The 20,626-nt window shown below is 49.9% G+C and overlaps 1 protein-coding gene across 1 annotated transcript in view; it reads right to left on the bottom strand.

Moving 5' to 3' along the window:
• Positions 1-20,626, bottom strand: part of MYOM2 (myomesin 2) — an 80,680-nt gene that overhangs the window by 47,817 nt on the left and 12,237 nt on the right. The window contains exons 6-13 of the mRNA XM_028099839.2: positions 20,436-20,524; positions 20,309-20,356; positions 17,841-18,005; positions 14,485-14,646; positions 12,042-12,183; positions 9,581-9,780; positions 8,924-8,977; positions 2,797-2,924 (exon numbers count right to left, since the gene is read on the bottom strand). Of these exons, the coding sequence (XP_027955640.2) occupies positions 2,797-2,924; positions 8,924-8,977; positions 9,581-9,780; positions 12,042-12,183; positions 14,485-14,646; positions 17,841-18,005; positions 20,309-20,356; positions 20,436-20,524 (988 nt within the window). The remainder of the gene's footprint in view (positions 1-2,796; positions 2,925-8,923; positions 8,978-9,580; positions 9,781-12,041; positions 12,184-14,484; positions 14,647-17,840; positions 18,006-20,308; positions 20,357-20,435; positions 20,525-20,626) is intronic.

Raw genomic sequence — 20,626 nt, 5'->3', positions numbered from 1 at the left:
ATTTAAAATTTTCACTATTTTAGGGGCACCGGGGTAGCTCAGTGGGTTAAGCATCCGACTCTTGAGGTCAGCTCAGGTCGTGATCTCAGGGTCGTGAGATCGAGCCCCGCGTCAGGCTCCGCGCTCAGTGCGGAGTCTGCTTGAGAGTCTCTCTCTCCCTCTCCCTCTGCTCCTGCCCCCGCTCTCCTCCCTCTAAACTGAATAAATATTTTTAAATAATAACTAAATAGAATAAAACTTGCACTACTTTGCAGCTATTACCATAATAATAAGAAAACAGCAATCTAAATAACCAGCAGTAGCACAAGACCCATCATGCTACGTTCGTACATTTGGAAATGAATTCACTAGGGCCATCTTACAAAGATCCTCCATCAGATGAGCGTCATTACACCATCTCGCCACATGTGACACAGGGTGCAAATTGTACCTATGACGTATCAAGTACATAAAATACTATAGAGAAAAAGACCATAAATATCTGCATCCCACATTAATCATGACTATTTCAAATGATGGAATTAGCGGTGATTTTCATTTTATTCTCTGTAACTCTCTGCACCTTTACTGCAGGTTTGATTTTTATCATTTGGTTTATCACTGATAACTATTTTGAAATCTCCATTCCATGTTTCACTTCATTTTTTCCTTTCTGAGGGGATCCTGAGGAAGTAACGGCAGGGGCACACCGGCCCTGCTAATGGCTGCCAGGACTGGGAAAGCACCTCAAACGCCCCGGCTTCTAGAAGCCAGGTCCACATTTAAAGCTGTCATTTTAGCAGAAGTGCAGTCTCTCTCTTGGCACTGACACAGGTGTCCGAAGCGGGAGGCCCGCACGTGCTCTCCATCAGAGGGACCCGCAGCGGAGGCTGATCAGGGAAAAGGAGACTCACGCTGGAGGAACGGGACAGGGAGGAAGCCAGGGAAGCTGTCTGGGGCTTACTGTGAAGCTTCTAGACACCCAAGTAAAGCTGGGGAGCCAAAGCTAAGTCAGGAGCTGCTCATGAGGAAGTGGAGGCTGGAAGACAGCATGCAGGGCCAGGTGCCGTCGGCGGGGGCCCACGCAGGGCACACTCGGACCCCACAAGACCACCCTCGAGGCACCGCTGATGTCACCTCAAGCAGAACAGGCCAGGAGCCGTCCAGGAGTGGACCGTGCACACAGAGCACTTAGTGATCCACACCTGTGGCGCTACGGGGCAGGACTCAGCGAGGGGACGTCTGTGGGGACAACCCCGCTCCAGGGGATGCAACAGGCCACCCCATTTCAACGGCATCGATACAGAGCTGCAGCTCCTACCAGTTCATCCCTGGGCTTAGCATAAATGGAGAGAGAGGAATGCATATCCTCATGTTCCTTCTGGGCCTTGGTAGGAACGACGGTGCCGAAAGAGCCCCCTGGACAGGCAGGGGAGGGACTGTCCCCCAGGAGCGGGCTGTGACACAGGGAGACGCGGCCGCCTGGCAGGCCGGCACCTCCTTGCTCACACGTAGCGCGGCCTCCCCTGGGCTCTCACGTGGCTCCCTGCCTCCTGGGACCGCTGAGCACCGTGGCTCCCCTTCCTCGCCCCCATCAACACGCTCATGGCCCGTGACGCCCCCCGGCCCCCCGCCCCGGCCCTTCCCACTGCAGGCAGCAGGTGGCCGAGCCAGAGGAGCCCCCGGTGATGTGCTCGTCCGTTTAGAAATGTATCTGCTAAGCCTCGGCGCTTCCGGCCCTGGTGGCAGACGCCTCTGGAGAGGACCCAGGACATACTCTTCCTCCTGGGACAGACCCGCCTGCAGACCAGCGGCGCTCCCGTGACGCGAACACCGCACGGAATCCGCAGAGTTCTCCACCCTTTCTTGTTCCAGGGACAGCCTCCACGTAAGGAAGTGCGGAAGGCCGGAGGGCCGGAGGGCCGGGGCGCGTCCCGGAGCCTGGACACACCGCGCCCGTTTCGATGCCGCGTCTGCCCTGCGGCGTCACCTGCTGAACTGCGCTCGTGCGTGACTCCAGGGCAGGCTCCGGCCCCCGGCCACCTTCCCCACGCCAGCGCCCTTCCCAGCGCGGTCCCCTGCACCGCAGGACAAGCGGGGCGTCACAGAGCCACTCACGGGACTGGCAGGGCTCTAACGGTTCTCGCACCGTGGCCCACAGCCCGCCAGCAGGTCGGCAAGCCGAGGAGCGGGTCCCGGGCTGCATCTAGCCCAACAGGACGGACTGAAGCAGGAGAGGTCTAGCATGCGGTAGGGACGTCAGTGTCTGTGACCCCGCGGCTTATACGCCTGTGCGTGTGCGCGCGGCGGCACTATGCAAGCTACTGCTTTGCCTGCGTCCCAAGCGGGTCTTCAAACCAATGATTCCTTCGCCTCGCGTCTAGAGCGAATTCCTGTACGAGACCGCCACCAAGTGGCCACGCAGCTTATTACAAACTCCGCGCCACAGCCAACTGCGCTCCCGCCCAGATCTCACACCGTCCTCAAAATTTGCGAGCTAGAACGTGTCAGCAGGAAGAAAACTTAGAGATCCCCCATTTGGGGGGCAGCACCGGGGCCTGGAGACGTGAAGTGCCCACTTGTTCGCACGAAGGCAGCAAAGCCCGGACCAGGACACTGTTCCCTGACGCCGGCGTGCATGGCCGGGTCTCACCGCGCACGCACGGCTCAGCCAGTGCCCCCAGCTCCCCAGTACCTAACAGTGGTCAAGTCTGCGATGACTGACCTAATTGGTTGCTCATCCCTAAAACACACGGAGTCGCACAATGCGAAATCCCACAGAAAACTGCTGTCTCAGGAAACGCGACGGCAGAGTACCTTCTCGACGAAATACATCAGCGGCTCCTTGCCACGGGGAGCAGGTGGGTCCCAGCTGAGAACAACATATGTTCTGCTGATTTCCGAAGCATGCACGTTGGTGGGAGGCCCTGGAATCTGAACGTCGCCTGCAGGAGTGATAGACTCGGTTAGTGCTGGATGAAGCCCAGGTCACCCCGGTCGCCGGAGCCCATCTTCAGAGTGCCGTCCCTTGGGTACGTTACCAGGCACCAAAAACTGCCCTGCCAAACTGTCCTTTGCTTCATTTCTATTTTGGGATAGCAAGCCAACTGATTTTCCAAGCCAAGTATAATGCACTGGTTAAGATCACCTAATTATTTTTGTTGCTAATATAAACCAGTTCATAAAAAAAGAAAAAAAGAATCTAATCCAAAATCTTCCAGAGTTTCAGCTGGAAGGGGAGGCAGAAGAATTACCCAGAAAAATAGGGCATTTAACCAGGACTGGCGCTCTGGCTGTGCTGGGAATCTGCACAGAGAAGGGTCAAGCCTCTGTGTCCTGCAATACGGAGCCTTGTGGAATGGAATTATCCCTCATCTAATGGCCCTCTCTGGTTACTCCTCAGGCCCCATGCCCTCACAGCTCTGAAACTGTGTATCAACTTCCAGAGCGCATGGTTTCTCCCTCCCTCGATGGATCTGTGCCACGTTCCCAAGCACCGTAATCTATACCTATATGTTTGAAATTCTGGAGTGACATCAATCAGCCTTTTGCAAATAACCTGGATGGAATATTTGCAATCAGAGATGTCTGCTATACCTGTCTCGTGATGCACATCTTGTTTTAATAGGACTTAAGGTGTCAGGGGCATCATGTTTGGATAGGAGAGCTTTTCCTACGAGGTAGAGGTTTTCCAGACCCACAGTCCCTGTCGTTGCAATACAAAATATTATGAGCTTCCAATTAGATTAGCACATGATTAAAATGTTTGAACGTCCCCCAGGACATCACTGAGCCCTTCTTGATATCCAATTGCTCCCTCAGGACTGTGCTGCCGGCAAGGCATTGAACAAGCCCATAGAAACAGCACAAACAAGCCTGGTTTCATTTCACAGGAGTCCTGTTACAGAGCGCTTCCCATTTTACAGGCCCCACAGGCACAGAAACATGGCACAGCCTTACCTAGGAGCATTCTGGCAAGTGGGTCATGTTTCATGCAAGGAGTCAGGGTGTCTCCAGGGAAGTGCCAGTGAGGGCTGGGTGGAGCAGGGCCTCAGGACACCCAACAAGCCTGCTCTGGACCCAAGAGCTGTGTCCCCACCTACAGAGATGCGGACGCAGGACTTTAAGAGAGAATATGCAAGAATTCATCCTAGGGTGAAGCATGGTGAGCCCCCAGGGCTGAATCCGATTTCCTTCCAAGATGCTGGAGGACACAGGAAGCAAACGCAGGGACTGGAAGGAGGCTAGACAGGTAGTAAAGGCAGTGAGAAGAGGCAAGCCCCTGCACGCAGAGCTGCCTTCTAGATCTGAGCGACTCGCTCTTTTCAGACCCAGCACAGAGCTCCCAGGCCCAGAGACAAGGGAATAAGGAGCATTTCACTTGCTGCTGGGGAAGAAGAAAGAGTCCAGTTTTTGTTAGCAGGGAACCCCTGATTGGGGTCAGAGGCTTGAGTCCTGGAGCCTTTTGGGACCCCCTAGTCCATGCAGAGCAAGAGTGCTGGAGATGCGCAGATGACCCCAACTACGGACAGAAGAGGAGAGGGTTCAAAGGACCCCGGGGGGCAAGGAGAGGCCAAGGAATTGAGCTGATCTCCATTACCAACCCTCCTACCAGCTGAGAGGAGAACACAGAGAAGCAAATGAAAGCAAACTGAGGGGCTCCTGGGAAGTGCAGTCGGTTGAGCGTCCGACTGTTGGTTTCAGCTCAGGTCATGATCTCAGTGTCATGAGATCGAGCCCCATGTCGGTCTCCATGCTCAGCATGGAGTCTGCTTGAGATTCACTCTCTCCCTCTTCCCCTCCCCCCACTCAAATAAATAAATCTTTGGAAGGAAGGGAGAGAGAGAGGAAGGAAGGAAGGAAAGAAGGAAGGAAGGAAGGAAGAGAGAGAGAGAGAGAGAGAGAGAGAAAGAAAGAAAGAAAGAAAGAAAGAAAGAAAGAAAGAAAGAAAGAAAGAAAGAAAGAAAGAAAGAAAAAGAAAAAGAAAAAGAAAAAGAAAAAGAAAGAAAGAAAAGAAAGCCAACACGAGAGGCAGCTCCACATGCGTCACCCGGGGTATATTCCCCACGGACCAGATGCCGCTGAGTGACAGACACTGCTGGAGCCTCTGCTTTGCTAGCATAATGCGTCTCTGGAGCCCTGCTCTCACAAGTCACATCCGTATGGGGTGAAGATGGGGCTCAGAAAGCTGCAAGCTTTCCCAGGATCCCTGGCTATGGGTGGCGGGACAGAGGCCCAGGCCTCCGTCCCCCGATTGCAAATCCTGACTTTTGTTCTATCCACCACAATCTCCACAGGCCGCCAGGAGGTTCTTCTCTAAGTCATTGAAACAGGAACTGTATTTGGAATTTTCAGAATCCCCAAGATGACAGAGCTCAAGAGAATGCACACGTGTAATGAGCACCACACCAGTCAGAGCGCAAGATTCCTTCAAGGCAGCGGCTCAAAGCCACGGTGCCCTGAGTGCCTGGACATGGAATTAGCAGAAGGAACCCCGTCTGGCTGTGGTCTGCAGAAGCCTGCTCCGGCCTTCTCCAGAACACACTGTGCACTTCTCAAGGGACCAATGCAAGAACGGCTGGAAAAGTTGGATGATATGAAGAGAAGAGCACTGACGGTAATTAAAACCTTTGAGGATGACATAAAGATTAAACTGATTAGAAAAACTGAGCAAAAAACATAAAATAGCAGAGGAGCGATTTTTTTTTTTAACCAACAAAGGAGTGTCCCTTTTCCAATAAGACATAATGGCATTTACTAGTTCTTTTCTAGCTAACACAGCACTAAAGGAAACAGACGGGCCTCCGTGAGGAAAAGAATAGCGGCAGCGACAGGAAGAACCTCCTAACGGCATGTGCTTGAACCCAGAAATGGGTTGCTTGAAAGCATCAGAAAATCTTTTTCTAAGGATTTTTTTTTAATTAGAAAAGGCATTTGTTATGGCTAACAGATACATGAAAAATGCTCAACATCACTAGCCATCAGGGAAATACAAGTCAAAACCACAATGGGATACCACCTTACATCAGTTAGAATGGCAGAAATTAATGAAACAGGAAACAACGAATGTTGGAGAGGATGTGGAGAAAGGAGAACCCTCTTACACTGTTGGTGGGAATGCAAGTTGGTACAGCCACTTTGGAAAACAGTGTGGAGGTGCCTCAAAAAATTAAAACTAAAGCTACCCTGTGACCCAGCAATTGCACTACTGGGTATTTACCCCAAAGACACAGAGGCAGTGAAAAGAAGGGCCATATGCACCCCAATGTTCATAGCAGCAATGTCCACAATAGCCAAACTGTGGAAAGAGCCGAGATGCCCTTCAACAGGTGAATGGATAAAGAAGATGTGGTCCATATATACAACAGAATATTACTCAGCCATCAGAAAGGATGAATACCCAACTTTTGCATCGACATGGATGGGACTGGAGGGGATTATGCTAAGTGAAATAAGTCAAGCAGAGAAAGTCAATTATCATATGGTTTCACTTATTTGTGGAACATAAGGAACAGCCTGGAGGACATTAGGAGAAGGAAGGGAAAAATGAAGGGGGGGAAATCAGAGGGAGAGATGAACCATGAGAGACTATGGACTCCGGGAAACAGACTGAGGGTTCTAGAGGGGAGGGGGGTGGGGGGATGGGTTAGCCCGGTGATGGGTATTAAGGAGGGCACGTACTGCATGGAGCACTGGGTGTTATACGAAAACAATGGATCATGGATCACTATATCAATAACTAATGATGTACTGTATGGTGATTAACGTAACATGATAAAATAAAATTTAAAATAAATAAGTAAATCGGTAAAGTAAACTCATGAACTTTGCAGACCCTGAAAGCAGGTCACAGGAGCTTATGCTTCTTCCTATGTCTGCACCAGATCATGGGAACCGCCCGTCTGAGGCATGCAAAGCCTCATCCCAAAGAGTGGGAGCCCCGTAAGGTTCAGTGTCCCAGCCGGACAGCCTTCCAGCTGAGGGTCGTAGCCTCTGCCCCGCATGACCAGCTCCAAGAGCAGAGCCTCAGGAATGTTGCCCACAGTATGAATGTGATGCAGCGGAGTTCGAGAATGCATCAAACAAAATGAAGCCACGGGCCCCAAGGAGCCAGAAAACCTGCCTTCTCATAAGAAACCATGAGAGACTCTTAAGCATAGGAAACAAACTGAGGGTTGCTGGAGGGGAGGTAGGGGGGGATGGGGTCACTGGGTGATGGACATTACAGAGGACAGGGGATGGAATGAGCGCTGGGTGTTGTATGCAACTGATGAATCACTGACCTCTACCCCTGAAACTATAATACACTCTATGTTAATTAATTGAATTTAAATTAAAAGATAAAATAAATAAATAAAAATTTTTAAATGGAAAGGAAATGTAAGAAGAAAGATGACAAGTGGTATCTGTGACTCTATTCCAGTCGGAAAGAAGATCTATTGTGTCTGTAAACCAAACTTCCATTTATCCATTAGAAAGCTAAGCCTGTTACAAAGTGTTAGTTCTGGATTGGGTACTTCATAGCTGGCTATTTATAGCCCAACACATCTCTATCTACGTATGGAGAGATGGCTCTTCTCCCCGGAGGAGCACAGTTCCTGCCGAGGGAAGCTCGACTGTACTGTCTCACGCTCCCACTGCTGGGCACAGTGACCTTTACATAATGCAGACCTTGCCTCCTCGTTGGGGGTAGGTTTATTTGAATGCCTACATGCCCACGTAGGAGAGCTCAGAAGGTTCCCTCCTCACTGATCCCATCTACCCCCTGGAGGTGACGAAGAGAACTTCCTTTCCCTCTCTCATGTCAAAAACGCACATTTTACCCAGGCTGGTCTGCTGTAAGAACACGGCTTTCTCTGTAAGTAGGAGCCAGATTTTACGCGTTCAAATAGCCACATTTCAATCCGTTATTTAAAAGTCATAGGAAGTCAACCTTTCCTGGATTATTTTACTTCTGTTACTTATTTACTGGGCATCTTCCCCAATTTCTAAGTATGTCTGGAAGTGGAGGTCTTAACTAAGACTTTAAACGTCACTGTGGGGTGTCCCTCTGGGAATTACGTGTTCTCAAGATACTAGAGAAAAGCCATTATAGGTGCAGAAGATCCAATGTCTGGAGACCATCTGGGGATAAATAGGAAAATCGACCAATGAACTCTTGAGTCTGCAGCTATCTAGGGAAATAGTGCTTGGGACTGCAGCAACTTTTTTTATTTACATATATATATATGAATATAATATATTATATATATATATATATATTTAGGACTGCAGCAATTTTAAAGCAGAGTTTCAAAAGACATCTCCAAATTCATGTTTCTTCATTTGTAACTTGTTCATTGTCCTCTACGAACTCTCAGTATAAGTCTGTTTAAAATCTTTGGATCTGATTAATATTGCCAGGTTCCCCTCCTTAATAAATCGATCCTCCTAGCTATCTCTGAAAGGAATATCAAAGAGAAGTGTTCATAAATTCCAATATAAATGAGGGAAATGCAAACTGTCAGCCCAAGAATACTGACAGGAAGAACTCAATCCATTTCGGCTAAAATGATAGAGATAAAATTTTTGCTTAAAAAGAAAAACTGAAACAGTCCTCCACTCACAGAGTATAAGAGAAAGGGCCCAGCCTCAGCCAGTGATAAAGGCTCAGCTTCAATTTGATCTTCTCTGTGAGGCCCCAGGAGAACCCAGAACCCATATGGAAGCGATAAAACCACCGGGGAGGACCCTGGATCCTAATCTTCTCCCTCAATCTGCCTCGTTCCTGTTTTCTAACTTCTACAGGCCACACACTCACAGACTCGATCTATGGCTTCAGTGTTTACACACATAGACGATACCCACCAGCTGGGTGTTTGCTGTCGGTGACTCTGGTCTCTGACCACCATCCTGAATCCCTAGGGCACATGCAGCGGGGCCGCGGTGCTGAAGGGCCACTCACCTTCGAGGTCATCCTGGTAGATCACGATTTCTTTATCCCCCTCCAAATGGACTGCTGCAGAGAGAAAGGTAGATGCTGAATTTGGCATCCCAAGGTTTCCTCCAGAAAGCCCCAGTTTCCCTAACTCAGTACGAGATCCAAATCCCCTCTGCGTTATGATTACAACACACTCACAACTCTAAAGTAATCTGAGTTAATATTTTGAAGCAGTCTTCATATTTAGAGCTTCTCAGATCTTTGTGCTGGGTTCAAAAGACCATGCAGGTAAGGAAAATGTAGGGGCTCACCTCACACCATAACTGAGGGCCCAATCCCTTTCAGGAATCTGTGTCATGTGAAATTACCATTCGGAAATAAAGTGGCTTGGTTTCAAAGACTTCGGAGTCTTACCTAATGTGTTAAAATTATATCATCAAGAAAATTTTAATTCTGAGCCAATCTGACTGGATTGCAGTGAAGAGCATTAGGAAGGTGGTGTGGTTGGTGTCGGACTGTATATGGACTATATACACCATAAAATGTCACCGTGCCATGCTCAGCCCACGAAGGTGCCCTTAAGACTCGTATGCAGCCGAGCGTGGAAGAGAAAGAACAAATCACAGAAAACAGCCCCAAGTTTCCAAGGCACCGCTGCAGCTTGACATCGGCACAACTTACCTTGTAACCTCTTGAGGTCAACAGGGTCAAGGGCAGCCACGGCCTCAGACACTCTGGAAGGCCTGCTGATGCCCGCACTGTTGACTGCCCTCACACGGAAGATGTACGACCTTCCTTCGAAGAGTCCGGTTACAGGGTATTTGCAGATTTTCACAGGAGTATCATTGCACTGAACCCAGTTGTCCGTTCCCACTTCGCATCTTCAATAAAAACAAGCAGAGAACAAAGACCCACACACGTTTGCAAACTAAATAAAAAAAATTACATGCAAAAAAAAACGAGCAGAGAATAACAAATAACAAAGAATAACAAATAACAAATAACAAATAACAAATGGTCTAATAAATACACATATGTCAACTATAACAGGAAATTTCCTTACACTGTAGAAATCAATACTGTTACTGTACTAGATTTGCATAAGCAGAAGTATAAACAAACATAGAAGACAGAGCTATTTAGGAAATGTAAAGTATTTCTATTTATTTATTTAGAAGCTTTATAATTTAGAGCTTGAAGATCAGTTCCTGCCTTCAACCACATTTAGGCAAAATCTCCTCTAAAAGTCACAGGAGATGTATCCTCAACAGTCCTTTTTCCAAATTACATGGCAGAATCAGCAGGTGCACTAAGCTCCCCCACATGCCCAGTGCCAGGGTGTAGGGAACCAAATGGCCCTCACCACTGGTCCCCCACTTGCACCCCGCTGTACTGAGCCTCACAGAGTGAAATCTCTCCAGAACGCCGGTTCAGTCTGTTCCAAAGTCAGTGAGATGTGTCTTCCGAGCACATCACATGTGGAATTTGGAAGTCTTTTGAAAACATTAAGTCCTGACCAGACACCTGAAAATGCAGAGAGTAGCTTCCATTTTTCACAGGTTGAGAAACTTCACCACCAAAACATCATGTCAAATCCCCAGGAGAGCATAGCAGGTTCAGAAAAATCATCTTTTGGAGCTGTTCGAGCCAGGGCTGTGTATTTGCTTTAGAAAGAACCAACTCTCTTTCTCCTAACGATCCAGAATTTTAATGCAAGTTCTGTGACCCACGTGTGCTAACATGTTACAGCCAGAACACAGTCAAAACTGAGAGTCTGGCGGGGGCGCATCTCAGCTTACCCCCCAGCTGGCTGCTGCAGGGTGGGGAGGCCCCTCCCCTGACCCGAAGGTTCTGTTGTGTTCATCCATTTTAATGAAAGAGGGCAGGGGGTGGATCATTAACTGAGAAGGGCCATGAAATGGTTTTTGCCAAATGGCTGAAAAAATGTTCAAATGTCACAGGAAACCAGAAAATCGTTTTATTTTGTTTTTCTGTGTTTTAATTCAAGGGAAACTCTGACCAATGCACTCCACAAATCTGACCTTAGCATTTCCAAATATTATCCCGATGGTGAGTGTTTTACCTAAACAAGTAGCTTTGTTGGTATGGAAAAGGGAATTTAACCAACCTAATGCCATAAAACAACCAGACTTGAATGATTTTTCTGAAATAAACATCTTATTTTACTATGTGTTATACATACAACATCTAAAATTCCTCCCCAGAGCCACCCTTCTTAGACCCTGTTGTGTTACTTCTGAATTCATTTTCTTGGGCTGCAATTTCTCTCAGTGATTGAAGTGTGTATTTGGGGCACAAACTGCACTTCCAATAAATTCACTGGCTCTGCTTGGTTTCCTTCCCAGGCCCTGAGCACCATACCAAGTAAAGGAATGTGAAAGAATTAAGACTCCTGTGAGTTTAATGATGATCCACGTTTAAGTGATTAACTCAAAGGTAAATTCCAACATTTTGTCCTTTGTTTTTTTTTAAAGATTTTATTTATTTATTTGAGAGAGAGAATAAGAGACAGAGAGCACAAGAGGGAAGAGGGTCAGAGGGTGAAGCAGACTCCCCGCTGAGTGGCAGGAAGCCCGATGTGGGACTCGATCCCCGGACTCCAGGATCATGACCTGAGCCAAAGGCAGTCGCCCAACCAACTGAGCCACCCAGGCGCCCAACATTTTGTCCTTTGAAATGGCATTTTTTTTTTTATTTTTGCTTGGAAGCAATAAGAAAGCGTACTTTAATGGAGAAGAAGAATGAAACCTGGGTACCAATGGGCCAGCATTCTTCCCAGCTACATTTCCATATTGCTTGTTTTCTCCTCCCCTAGACGGAGAAGCAGGACTGAACTCTCCCCAGAACCCAGAACCGGGGTTCACTCTGCCTGGAAAAGTTGGAGGGGATTCAATACGGGGTGTTGAACAGGCAAACAATTACAACACACAGAAATCTACCTACCCTAACCCCTCCATGTTCTACGTACTCAGGAGCACTAAATAACCAGAGAGTGAAATACCTGATCTGACCAAGAGCAGTGTCATGAACTTAGGTTTAGAGAAATTTCCAAAGACGTTGTCCGTGCCAACATCGGTTTCAGGGACATTTCCAGCCCTGGAAGAAGGCAGCGGGCACTCACCGATCAATGAAATAGCCGATGACAGGGCTCTCGGTGGTGGTGTTGGGAGGCTTCCAAGTCACGATGACATAATCGCGGTTTGCATCGTGGCACTGCAGGTCCATGGGCGCGCCCGGAGCCCCGGTGACCAGCGGGTCGGCGTCTGCCATTGGGGGAGGGGAGAAAAGGCATGTAGGTGGGGGACGCTGGAAAGCCTGTTGCCCAATTCTTCAAACTCACACTTCTATCTCCCCGATTCGAGTCCAACCCGTTTAATCCTCACGTCTAAATGACTTGACTATTTTTTGACTATGATGGCTTGGTGACAAGAAATATAAACATATTTATGAGTTTTTAAAGTCAAAAACATTCTATCCTCTATAAAATACTCGGTCTATGATTTTTCATAATTGATTCCAAAATTGAAGGTCACCTTCTCTTGATGGCGGGTTGTCACATAATGTCACGTCAAGAACTGACAGAAGAAATGATGATAATAACGTCACCTTTTTAATGTGTGAGAAATATTACCTTAGACGCTTCTATCTCTCAAAGTCCTTACAAGATTACAAGGACATAAAATTTTTATTTTCTGCAAGTGGTGAGCAAATGTTTGGGCCCGTGCTGCACTGAAACTTTCCTAACCCATTGGTGAGCACACCGCAGGTACGTTTGGTTTTCAGATGCTCGGTACAGGGGCACTGAAGTCCAGCAGGGCTAGTCAGAAACTGGACACACCAAACCTTCAGTTTCCTTATCTGCAGTCTGCTCTTCCTTACTGGGTAACTGTGAATGTTGTACTGTCTTGTTCGATTCTCCTCAGCATATTAAAAGCTAAGGATTCCTTGACATTGAGCCAGATATTTTCTTTTGCATTCAGAACCCTCAGAAAGTAATCAGGACAGTTAAACTCCCCCCTAAGTGCATTATTTTCTTCCTGCTGCCAGTGCTGAATAAGCAAAGCAATCTCGGCTATGTTGTATTTATTGCCTTTTTATGGGGTGGAACATCTCGCCAGAAGGCAAACACAGAGAATGGAAGGTACACTTCAATGCCAACCTAATAAAAACGGTAAAACTTTGTAGAAGGGTCTAAAATCCCAGCCCTGCAACTTTGTGTTGTCTCACGGGGGTGGGTCAGGTGAGTGGCTTTGTTTTACATGTGTTCCCTTTTTTTTTTTTAAGTTATAATATTCCCTGATGACACAGCCCTTCTTTTATGCTCTGATCCAACAGTTGCAGTTTGGAAAGAATAATATGCTGATAGGGTTATTCCAGGCCCATGTAACCTGGGGAGGCATAAAGGTGCAGGAAACAGCGATTAAGGGGTGGGTGAGGCTGGGCGGGCCGTCAGAACGGAGGGCAGCCCCCCTCAGGGGCCACAGGCTCAGGACAGCAGTGCCCGCCAACTAGAACCAAGGGATCTTCAGGGCGGTTCAGCTGAGCCCTGGGGAGGAAGGGTCCCTAAGCCAGACACCACAGGGGGTCTGGGAGTCGCTGCCAGGCAGGGCTCCACCAGGGGCCCAGAAAAGCCTGGGGGCTGTGAGTGTGCAAGAGAAGGCTCCAGCTGTGAGCCCAGACAGCTGACCCCCAGTTGCTCCTCCCTGGAGAAGTCCCCTCTGAGCCTCCACATCTGCATTTGAGACAGAGAATTATGGCACTGGCTTACGGGATCAGTGTAAGAATTTTAGATTATATATACACATGCCTGTATGTGTCTCTGTATATGCACAGATACACGTGTGTGTATAGACATTTGTGTGCATCGTATACACGGGATATACATAATTTTATCCAGTTCACTGATCCACGTGTCCATTTTCTACAACGTAGGTACGAAATGTGTATGTGCCCGTACATAACGTGCCCAACGGCTAACACTACCTGCTCTATCGCGGGTCCAGTTCTCCTTTCCATAAGGTGGGCATCATGCAGCCCCCATGGGAAGACATGAGGAGTAAACGGCCCGCACATGGGCTGCTGCACGTGAGGCTCTTAGGGGCAGCCAGCCACCATGCTGGCGCCTTGAACGCACGCTCGCTGAGGTCGGTGGTGGTGGTAACAGTTCCAGCATCGTGGTCTCGTCTCATAAGCAAGCCTGGAGGAGGTGTCCCTAACCAGCGTTCCCTACTCGGGACCCCTCTCTACTGTTGAATTTTCTTGAGAATTAGCAACACAGGTGTGTTCATGCTTAGAAGTCATATTATACATTTTACCAATTTATCAACAGAGAGATAAAAGTTAGGATTCTGCTCCTTTCCCGATTCTATCTCTTTACATCATGGGCTGATTGTCAGACTCGAGCTGACCTGCACACAGGAACACCAACGTCACCATCAGGAGGTTTCCAAGGAGCGCAGCGGGCTGCCCCGCACACGCATCTGCTCCATTCTTGTCTGGGGTCCCGTCCCCCCGCGCTCGCGCCCTCGCCATGCTGCCTGCACACCCGCGGCCACGCCACATACCTCGGACAAACATGAAGGCACTGTGCTCGCTGATGCCCCCTCTGGACACAATCCTCAGGGTGTACAGGCCCTCGTCGTCCTTGTTCAGGTGGCTGAAGGACAGAGAGGCCTGGCCTTCTCCGAAGAACATCTTGGTCCACTTGGACTCCTTCACTAGCACATCTGAAAGAGCGTTCAGTGCAGGACTGCTTCAGAAACTGTCAAGGAAATCAGACTATAAAAGTGGACAAGGTGCCCTGGTGGGGGGTGGGGGGGGCAGGGCTTTCGAGCCTGACGCTGAGGAAGGAAACCTCAGCCTCGTAACGATTGGACAGCCATGTTTTACACAAGGAGCACACACACAATGGCCGATGGTGAGTCAAGAGGCATCTGCAGGGCAGGACAAGGTCAGTGTCAGGAGGGACAGAGACAGAGCGTGTGTTGGCCTGTGGAGATGGCGGTGGACCGGGGCCCAGCCGTCTGCCCCTGGCGCGCCCCACAGTGTCTCACTGCGTCCACCGCCAGGTTTCATGGAGCGAAAGGCCTCCGCCATGTGCCTTAGCAATAAACTGCAGAAGAGGCAACAAACCGTCTTGCAGCTGTGCAAAAGGACAAGTCTGGGGAAGAAACATCCAACATGGGAAACCAAGGAAGCAGCAGACGAGAGAAGGAGCGACCCCTGTCCCCCTCCTCGTTGGGCAACCACCACCACGTGGCGACATCCGTGCTTGGAAAGGGCAAAGAGACACTGGCCACCTCCTGCCCGTGGGAGCGCGGCCACACGGCACAAGCGGGAACGTGAGCCGAAAGCCTTCAGGCAGGTGCGCTTTCTGGGCGCCCGACACACATTCTGAGAACGGGCCCCAAGGTGGTAAACAGGTGTGTGACAGTGACTTCATTTGAGAACTGTTCCTAACTGGAAAAAAATAAACCAACTCCAACACCGAGACCCGGGGCAAATACGGACCACGGTATAATGGGGCACAGGGCCCTCCAGCGAACTGTGTCTCAGAATAATCACTGTCATGGAGACATGGGTATGGCATCTGGTTACATGAAGGACATTTCCAAGTGAAGGTATCTTCCCTGTTTTAACATATATGCACAGACACAGAGATACAGTCTACAGCCAAGTGGTTAAGAGTGATTTTTGGTGAATGAAATTATAATTTGGGGTTTTTTTTTGCAATAAAAACCACATGCGTATAAGGAAAAAGAGCTTTGTTTATATTTTTAATGTCTCAAACTTGCTGGCAGGCTCAGGAGTACTCTGCCCCACAAAGTGCACAGAGTATTAACTTCTCCTTCATGGTGCCTAAGGGGCTAAGCCCACTCAGCAGCACTGTGAATAGAAAGTGTCGGAAGTGTCAGAAAAATAGATATTTTAAGGTGTTTTATCAATTTTTCTCTCTTTCCCAGAGGAATTAGCACAGGACCTGATACACAGGTAAGTGCAATAAAAATATATTATAACGTGATGTAATGCAACATACAATTTTAAAATGTAATACTCCAGGCAGGAATGAGTGAGGCAGGATGATGAAGTCATTAATTTGGAGCAGAGAGGGAAGGCTCCCCAGGCTACAAGCCAGGAGGGGAGTCTGCCTCTGCCTGGGTATTGGGCCCCCAGCCCCCACAAGCGTGGGAAGTCAGTCTGATGTTCAAGCTGCCCGGTTACTCACCTGGTTCATAGGAAATGGGCAGCACGTGTCTAATGTGAGATTCGGGCCGTCCGCGGAATTTGGGCTCGGTCTGAGGGAAGGTCTAGCCAGAAGCCCGTTCCCTGAGCAGAGGTCCACCCCATCACTGGCTCCATAACCATCTCGTGGCTTGCCAAATCAGCCTCAAGTGCAAATTACACCCAATGGTGGTCCTGGGTTTTATCATAAGTGACCTTGGTATTCCTCTCTGATTAGATTCGAGTCTTAATTTATCTTAAATCGGGGCCCCAATTCCACATGTCCTGTTTGCACAGCGCACCTGCCGTGCCTGACAGACGGTGGCATTCCTCGGACTGACATCAGCTGGGGGTGTACCAGTCACCCGGTGCCTCAAAGCACATTAATTTTAAACAGGGAAAAACAGAAAAACAAAACAAAAAAAAAAAACCTCCTTACAGTTTAATGTCTACAAATAAGCCACAGAGAATGGTCTCCACTTGAATCCCAGGGCCCGTGAAGGTCTGAGCATGACCGTGGACGTGGGGCACCTGGCTCAGCTAAGCCCCCTAACTTCTGCAAGGATCCAGTAGATGCAGGGAAGAGGCTTGTTGGTGGCTCTGAGCACCTGTGTTTCTCGCACACCCGTCGTGGCCACATCCCCAGGAATCCAGGACTTTCTAGTCACTAGGAAACACTCCAAAATGGACATCACTGTCCTCCGGGGATCCGATGAAAACTCTCCTCGAATCTATTCCATTCTCTCCAGAAAGGGTAAATGAGAATGTTGGAACTTCGGTCGGATCTTATGTCTTAAATTAGAACTGCAAAGGGCAAATTAAATCTCCTCTGTCACCACAAAGAGTCTCTCCCCCTCGCTGGGCTCCAGGTTGTCAGCACACGCGGTCAGTGCCGTGTCTTTGGCAATCGTCACACCCTGTTCTGGGACATTCCTCACACTTTAAAAGGACATTGCTTTATAATTCTATTTTCCTCTGGCTGGATTATAAATACCTGCTGGGCAGGTGTGTGTTTCTTTGTCATCTTCTGAATTGTGTTAGGTCCCAAGTAAATATAAGCAGGACAGTCTCGCTGGCTGCACAGAAGGCCAGTTTCCTTCAGGAGCCCCCCGGCCAGAGAAGACGAGGGAAACGCCGTCCACACACACAGGGCCATGAGGACAGCCCTGCAGAAGGGCGCAGGCGGGAGAGGAGCGGGGAGTCTGCATCAGCCCGCCCCCGGGGGAGGCCCCCCGTCACAGGGACCTACAACACCATCCCTCTCTCACAGACCCGATGCAAGAAAAGCGTCACGCTGAGAACAGAGCCCAGTACTCCACGGGCTCTAATCAGTGTAAGCGGTGGTTTCAGCCAAGGAAGAACAGGCAGATACAGACACCTCGCTTGTTCTGTTTAACCACAGAAAGACCCTTCCTGTGAAGCTATACAAAAATCTCCTATGACTCATCTAAATTCGGGCATCCCTGTTAACCTCTCCCTGACCCAGGGTGAAGGTCAAGGTGCACGGCAGGCTCCCAGCTCCCAGTCTCTCTGCTTGCCGTGTTGCCTGTGGCCATCACCGTGGTGGGCACGAATGCCAAACCACCCCTCAAGCTTCCTGTTCACTCTCACCCCCGGTGATGCCGAGGGTGCGTGCAGCGGTGCACGTCGCCCCAGGGAGCCTCCCCGGCTGGGCTGGCCGTGCCTGCCCACTACTCACCGTCTCTGTACCACTCGGCGCGCGGCTGTACCCTCCTCAGCTCCGGTGTTACCAGCAGTGTGCACTTGAGAGTAACAGTCTCGCCTTCTCTCCTAAAGGTGACCCCAAACTTCTCCAAAAACTGGACATCAAAGTGCATGTATGGAATCATGGACGAAGGAGGCACTGCGCAGATCAGGGGACACGGTTACAGCGGGATGGGCAGGCCGGTGCACGCGCAACAGGTGCGCATTCCCCCACGACCACACGCATCTGCGCCCTCCAGACACCTGCACTGGGGGATAAACGTGTGCCCCCCAAATTCACACATCAAAGCCCTCGGCCCCAGTGAGGAAGTATTAGGAGGTAGGGTCGCTGGAAGGTGATGAGATTTAGCAGGAGGTCATGACAGTGGGCTCCATGAGGAGACCCGGGCTCTCTCCTCTGTGTGCAGACGCGGCGAGAAGGTGCCGCTCGCACACCAGTAGGAGGGCCTCCCCCACTCAGCCCACACCATGACCTCTGACTTCTCCCCAGCTGTGAGAAGTACATGCCTATGGTCTGAACCCCCAGGCTACAGAGAATGTGGTAGCAGCTGAGTTGACTGAGCCCCTCCCGAGGAATCAGAAGACCCGTCATGGAGATGCAGCTCGTCCTCCGGGCCAGAGGGTGCAGAGGCACAGGGAGGCCATGTGGAGGCCGAGCCACGCGGCGTAGACTGAATGCCCCACCTGTAGGGCTTTGGGAAAGTCACCTGGGCTCTGAGCCCACAGTGTTCCGGTCTTCAGAACACACCGTGGTATATTCAATGGCACAACACCCTTTATACTGCACACAAAATGCATTAACTACATCCAGGGGTAGCCAAATTCAATCTCAAAAATATGATGTTTAGTGGGGGGGTACATTTCAGAAGAAAATGCACAGTAAATCTGCAAAACAAAAGAAAATCCATGATTTAAAACACGTGCATGCCGGGGAGAACTTTCTAAATGGCTGGGAACTTCCAGAGGATGGTTTCTTCCCAGGAGGATGTGGGGGAGGGGCGGGAGGGAAGGGGGGAGGGAGGGTGGAGTTTTATCACCTCCTGATGCCCTTAGCTCCTAAAAATAACCAGGGGTTACCAAAGTGTACATCTGAAATCATTAGTTCTGTGTGATGCCAATTGGACTTTGATTTTTAAAAAGCAATTGAAAAAATGGCAAAATATTCACATGTGTTGAATACAGGTGGTGAATACATGGTCATCTATTATGTTGCAAACCGTACGCTTCAGTACATTGTTAATACTGTCAGGTTTTTGTTTAGACAGAATTATAACACGGAAGGGACCCGGGGAGGGCTTCTGAGCTCCCCGCCAGCTTCCTCGGCACACCAGGGCTGTCCTCCCAGCGGACCCCGCATCATCAGTGGATTATGGGGCACCGACACACACATCCTCCGGTCACCCTGCCTCCCCTCCCTCCGTGTGGCCCTGACCCCGTCCATGGTCGTGCACAACCCCCAAGCATTGGACACAGGACAATCCAACACAACTGATGCAGAAATGACCAAAAGCCAAGGACACACAGGTGTGCAGCAGCTGCCAGAAGGCTTTCCCCTCGGGTGCTGCTTCGGTCAGGTCTTCCCTCACCCACACTTGACCTTTAACGTCTGGACCCCAAATTATGACACAATCAAAGCTGCTGTGGGGGTACACAGTTACTCTTTTGGAAGGGCAGGTCAGTCCTGAACCTCATTCCCAAACCATTAAAAAGCCACAGTAAGTGGGTCTACCAAGTGCTGGTCCTAGAGATGCTATGGGCACGGCTGCCTTCTCTGCGCTCAGCGGCCTCGGGTCAGCCCGGCGTCCCCGCCTCCCGGCTCAGAGAGACACCTGGCTCACCCCATGGCAGGGCCACTGCAGGTCACCCTGGGAACAGGGCACGGGCAGGTGGCCTACGGCTCCCCAGCACCATGGAGCAGCACGGCCCTGCACACGTGCTCTCAAGTGCGGAGAAGGAACGCTTTAGCGGGGGTTACGTGAGCCAGCAGGGTACAGACACACATGCTAGGGCGTGTCACACCCGTCAGCAACGGGAACGGCCAGCCCTCTCCAGGCAGGTTGCAGCCAGCCTCGGAGCAAACACCGCCTCACATCCTGTGCTGATCTACGCGGCTGCTTGCTCTGAACGGGCGTGGAGATTCGGGCTGGGGCACAGGACACTATGGCAGGAGCCTGCATTCAGGTCAAGGATTTGGATTCACGTTTCTCGGCCCAATTCAAAAAGGGAACATCTCCCAACTTCACCAGTGTCTTAAAATTCCACCTGGCCACAGAATGACACGGGAACAGACCATCCGCGGACGAACACCACCAGGGAAGACTTGGGAGAGTCTTTTGAAATATGATTTAAAAAAAGATTCGACCCTTAGAAAATACTTTTTTTGTAATCACATGCTACGTCACTACACATTTTTCTGCACACAAAGGAAAACCATGGACTTACATCCAATCGGGAGTCCCACCGAGTGGAATGGCTCGTCTCCGTGGAACCCTGCAAGAGAACCGGGTGAAGGGCACGGATAGACGCAGGAGGCGTGAGGCGTGCCCCCCACCCCAGGAGGACAACTCACTTCTCACCACCACGGCGGCGTTTGTCGACACCTGCCCGTACCCATTCGTGGCCACGGCCGAGTAGGTCGCTGTATCATCAAAGTTTGCCCTTAGAGAGAGAAAGCAAGGCAGTGTCCTAAATGCACTGTGGGACTCTGGAAGCCAGTGACCCGGACTCAAACACTAGCATTCTTTGAAAGCCACTCATGTG

This window comes from Eumetopias jubatus, unplaced genomic scaffold (assembly GCF_037043125.1).
Source record: "Eumetopias jubatus isolate StellerSeaLion01/CBP00866 unplaced genomic scaffold, mEumJub1_p1.0 scaffold_2, whole genome shotgun sequence".
Classification (NCBI taxonomy): Eukaryota; Metazoa; Chordata; class Mammalia; order Carnivora; family Otariidae; genus Eumetopias; species Eumetopias jubatus.
Note: the sequence above shows the minus strand (reverse complement) of the source record. Positions and strands in the feature narration are given on the sequence as shown.